Source organism: Thamnophis elegans, chromosome 2, assembly GCF_009769535.1.
Source record: "Thamnophis elegans isolate rThaEle1 chromosome 2, rThaEle1.pri, whole genome shotgun sequence".
Lineage (NCBI taxonomy): Eukaryota > Metazoa > Chordata > Lepidosauria > Squamata > Colubridae > Thamnophis > Thamnophis elegans.
Window position 1 is genome coordinate 151,562,251 of NC_045542.1, and position 5,130 is coordinate 151,567,380.

At 40.0% G+C, this 5,130-nt stretch overlaps 1 protein-coding gene across 1 annotated transcript; it reads left to right on the forward strand.

The window, feature by feature from the left end:
* The first annotated feature begins 2,249 nt into the window (after positions 1-2,249).
* Positions 2,250-4,271, forward strand: LOC116523812 (taste receptor type 1 member 2-like). The gene is made up of 2 exons (XM_032238894.1): positions 2,250-2,512; positions 3,663-4,271. The coding sequence occupies exons 1-2, from the start codon at positions 2,289-2,291 to the stop codon at positions 3,952-3,954; spliced, it is 516 nt and encodes a 171-aa protein (XP_032094785.1). The 5' UTR covers positions 2,250-2,288; the 3' UTR covers positions 3,955-4,271.
* Positions 4,272-5,130: the final 859 nt, after the last annotated feature.

A 5,130-nucleotide genomic window follows, 5' to 3' on the forward strand; every position in this document is an offset into this window, starting at 1 on the left:
CGTGCCCTTGTGACCTCTAGGCTGGAGTACTGCAACGTGCTCTACATGGGGCTGCCCTTGAAGAGTATTCGGCGACTTCAGCTAGTCCAGAATGCAGCCGTGCGAGCGATCGTGGGTGCGCCTCGATTCATCCACTTAACACCTATCCTCCGCGAGCTGCACTGGCTGCCTGTTGGTCTCCGGGTGCGCTTCAAGGTGCTAGTTGTCACCTACAAAACCCTTCATGGTATTGGATCTGGGTACTTGAGAGACCGCCTACTGCCAATTACCTCCACTAGACCAATAAGATCCCATAGACTAGGCCTCCTCCAAATTCCATCAGCCAGCCAGTGTCGACTGGCGACTACCCGGAGGAGGGCCTTCTCTGTGGCTGCTCCGACCCTCTGGAATGAACTCCCCGTGGAGATTGTACCCTCACCACCCTCCAGGCCTTCCGCATAGCCCTTAAAACCTGGCTGTTCCGACAGGCCTGGGGCTAAAGACTTGTAGCCCCACTCGAATGGTATGATTGTTGTGCTTTTTTAATTGTGTATGGTCTTCATGTTTTGTAACTTGTCTGTTTTTCCCCTCCCTTGAATTGTGAGCCGCCCTGAGTCCCTTTCAGGGAAAAGGGCGGCATACAAATAAAGTAAATTGAAAAAAATTGAATTGAAATTGAAAAACAATTGCTATCAACTTGCCTTCCATTGAGCACCTGTACACTGCACAAGTCAAAAAGAGGGCGGTGAAAATATTTACAGATCCCTTGCATCCTGGACATAAATGGTTTCAACTCCTACCCTCAAAATGACACTATAGGGCACTGCACACCAAGACAACTAGACACAAGAACAGTTTTTTCCCGAACGCCATCACTCTGCTAAACAAATAATTCCCTCACCACTGTCAAATTAGTCACTAAAGCTGCATTACTATTACTTTTCATCATTCCTATTATGCATCTCCTTCCACTTATGACTGCATGACTCTAACTTTGTTGCTTGTATCCTTACTATTAATATTGTTATTGACTGTTTCTTGATTGCTTATTTGTACCCTATGACTATCATTAAGTGTTGTACCTTATGATTCCTCATGAATGTATCTGAGAGCATATGCACCAAAGACAAATACCTTGTGTGACCAATCACACTTGGCCAATAAAGAATTCTATTCTATTCTATTCTATTCTATTCTATTCTATTCTATTCTGCAATAGATTCTGGTAAGATAGTTGCATTGGAACATTCATGATTTAGTAGGGGAATGCACACAGAAGCACCATTCAGATGTCTCTGTGATCATGTGGCTGGCATGACTAAATGCTGAAGGCACACAAAACACTGTTACCTTCCCACCAAAGTGGTTCCTATTTTTCTACTTGCATTTTTATGTGCTTTCAAACTGCTAGGTTGGCAGAAGCTAGGAGAAGTAACGAGAGCTCACTCCATTATACGGTGCTAGGGATTTGAACAGCCGAACTGTCAACCTTTTGATTGACAAATTCAACATTTTAGCCACTGAGCCACCACGTCCCTTTGAATACATGCATACATACATACATTTAATAGAAAGAAAATTATTTCAGGTCTTTCAGTGTCTACTCTCTGCCTCCAGATTTATTTGGAGGTATGAACAATGTGTGCCTTCTGGGCTAACTTGAAGAATTTACATCATTTATGACATTAATTAAGTTTAATTTAGCTTCATACCTGTGGAATTTTATAGATGCCCAAGAATGTAGAATCCCCCACTCATTATAATGGCCCACTGCCTATTCAAGAGCACTGAACTGGTTTTTTTTTTTACATTTTATTTTTTTGAATCTCAAGAATAAGTTTGGAGACTAAAAAAAAACAATCAAACTTCACTGAGTTTCTTTCTTGACTCTCAAATTAGGATTATTCTCCTGAGTCAGATAAAACTCTTTTCTCCAACTGCACACTTTTGTGGCAATGTTCATTCCCAATTCCCCTTCTAATTATTAAAATCATAGTTATTTATTCTCCTTTGAACAAGGTTTATGGGATTTCCACCACCACAGTTAGTTGCCAATCAATGTGATAACAAATGGGATATACTGTACAACACCTGATAATTTGATTTGTAACAGCCTCCTTCTGTGATGAGAGCAGAGGTTGGGATAAAACTGGGCAAATACTGTAGCAGTCTAAAATTGCAGGTAAAACTTTCAAATCTGGGGACAAACTGGACCTTCTTCACTGTAATTGTGGTCTTCTGTGATCTCTGAGATTTAACTCTATGCTGAAGAAAGAACTATAGAGAGGATCTCCTGCAGTGTATGTCAAATGTTGTTGCTGCTGCCTATACAGCTCTTTCTGCTTCAGTTTATATCTCAAATTCCCTGTGCCAGTATGCTGGTGAAATGTCCATTTAAGGTGATAATAGAAGAAAAGGAATGGTTCCATTACTACAAACCAGGAGACTACTGGATTACTGCTATAATGTATGGAATGTCATCTCGATTGTATGAATTTTCATTCTCCAAGCCTCCAACCCACCAACTGATAAGGTAATTGTCAACACATCCAGGATTCTGGTGATTGAATTTACCTGCTCCAATGTCTTGTCTAGGAATGATTTCCATTCCCCGATTCCTCACCTTGAGAAAGGCAAATTCATTACTGCTTCTCCCAATTTCCTTTAGAGGAAAGGCTCCTGGGGAACATGATGATTTTGTAAAAGTTACTTTTCAGTTCTTCCACAAGTGTCAACCTCAACTCTGGGCAATGTCAACACTATTCCACAATGACTCTTGCTTAGATGGGGTTCTGCCTGCTTTCAAATGACTACCTTGATACAGTTTATTCATATTTATTTTATTTTTTATGAACAATATTTCAGCAGTAACTCTCAATAAAGTGATTGAATGAATGCCTTACAATAGAGGGAGATCTCTTATACTTTCTCCCCACCATTTCTTCCCCTTCCTTACATTTACTTTATGTTGCCTACCACCCCCTCCAATCTTTCTTTCCACTCTTTAGCACTTTTGCTACTTTTGTGGCTTCCCTCTTCCTTTTGGTTTAAATGAAAGGGATACTTTTTAAGAACCAAATTCAAGGAGGGAAGAGAAGTTATGTTAAATCTCACTTGTTAAGAATTGTATCCTTTGCTATCTGGTTTCTCACGTCTGTTTTTTGCTTCAAAGCTAGGCACATCCTTGAAGAGTAAATAAAAAAGACACGGCAGGGAGTTACCAGGAACATCCTGCTCCATAGATAAACAGGGTTAGAGGAAGGCTGCCCAAGAATGTCCATCAAGAATAGAATAGAATAACAGAGTTGGAAGGGACCTTGGAGATCTTCTAGTCAAACCCCTTGCCTAGTCAATAAACCCTACACCACTTTAGAGAAATAGTTATCCAACATCATAAAAACGTCCAGTATTGGACCATTCACAACTTCTGGAGGCAGGTTGTTTCATTAATTAATTGTTCTAACTGTCGGGAAAATTCTCCTTAGTTCTAAGTTGCTTTTCCCCTTGATTAGTTTCCACCCATTGCTTGTTGTCCTAACTTCAGGAACTTTGAGAATAGTTGACTCCCTCTTCTTTGTTGCAGCCCCTGAAATGTTAGAACACATCTATCATGTCACCCTAGTCCTTCTTTTCATTAAACTAGAACTGAAGATGATGATCTTTGGAATTTTATTCTGTTGCAGTGAAAACACCTACTTCCACCTTCTGCCCTTCTTGTTGGCTGTTCATGAGGTCAACCAGAATTCAAGGCTCTTACCCAACATCACCTTGGGCTACAACATCTATCAGAATTTTTTCAGTGTAAGAATGACATATGAGGCCATGCTGGATGTGCTGTCTACAGGACAAGAGAGCATCCCAAACTACAGTTGTGGAAGACAAAAGAACCTGCTAGCAGTTCTTGAAGAGATGGATTCTGAACTATTTAATCATATTTCTAATGTCTTGAGCATCTATAAAATTCCACAGGTATAGAGTATAATGGAATTAATTCCAAGTTGTAAATTGTTCAGACTTGCTGATAAAGCAGCAGTTGTATATATTTCTCCAAATAAATTGAGAATCAGAGAGTAAATATTAGAAGAACTGAAAGAATTTTTAATCCACAAAGTGTGTAAGTGTGTGTGGGTTTTTTTTTTTTTTGGTGTGTGTATGTGTGCATGCGCGTGTATAAATATGTATATGTCATAATATTCTTTCTTATTTTGAACTGGAGCTTGGCACAATGCCAGTTGTCTTGGATTTTTTTTTATAAAGTGAGGTTATTAAACTGACTTCTGCATTCCAGATGCCTGAAAGAAATTCAGCCAATTAAAGACTTTATATAGAAATATTTGAAATCAATTAAATGAATGAGGGCAATGAAATAATATACCAATATTGAACAATTGCTGGGGGGAATATAGCAAACAATATTTCAATCTAAACATATGAAACAATCAAATAAGTAGTAATAATATATGAGGAAATTAATATGTTTGTCAGTTTTAAAAGATATTCCATGAGTGTATAGCAGTATTGGAGAGGCTGCCACAAAGAGGAGGAGGTCAGTTTATTTTCCAAAGCACCTGATGGTAGGGCAAGAAACAAGGGATGAAACTAATGAAGGAGTGAAGCAACCTGGAATTAACAAGAAACTTTCTAACAGTGAGGACAATTAACCATTAGAACAGCTTGCCTCCAGAAGTTTTGGGTGTTTCATCACTGGGTTTTTTAAAGAAGAGACTGGACAGTAATTTGTGTGAAATGGTATTGGGTCTCCTGCTTGAACAGGGGTTGGAATAGGGCAGCGGTGTCACTCCGAGCTCCATTTTTGGCTGGGACAGCCTCCTGCAACCCTCTGCCAGGCAAAATGGAGCTCGGGAGGGCCACACAGGCCGGTTCTTTGCTATTTCCAGGGCGGCCCTGCAGGCCAGATTTAAGCACCCCATGGGCTGGATACACCCCCGGGCCTTGAGTTTAACATCAATAGATTAGGGTCTCCTGGCAGTTGGATTAGAAGATTTCCCAACTCTATGTTTTACAGGTGGCATCTACCCCCAACCAGTATTGCAAGAATGTTCAAGAATAAATCAGAAAAGTGTTGGAAATGTCACCAGATACCTGGTTCATACTACCACATGTGGTGGACTTGCATTGAAGCTAAAAGAT

Bases quoted from the DNA above. Each gene is read 5' to 3' on its own strand.
- LOC116523812 (XM_032238894.1), top strand. From the start codon at position 2,289: ATGTTGTTGCTGCTGCCTATACAGCTCTTTCTGCTTCAGTTTATATCT. The intron at 2,513-3,662 runs GTAATTGTCAAC...ATTCTGTTGCAG, and splicing joins CCAACCCACCAACTGATAAG to TGAAAACACCTACTTCCACC.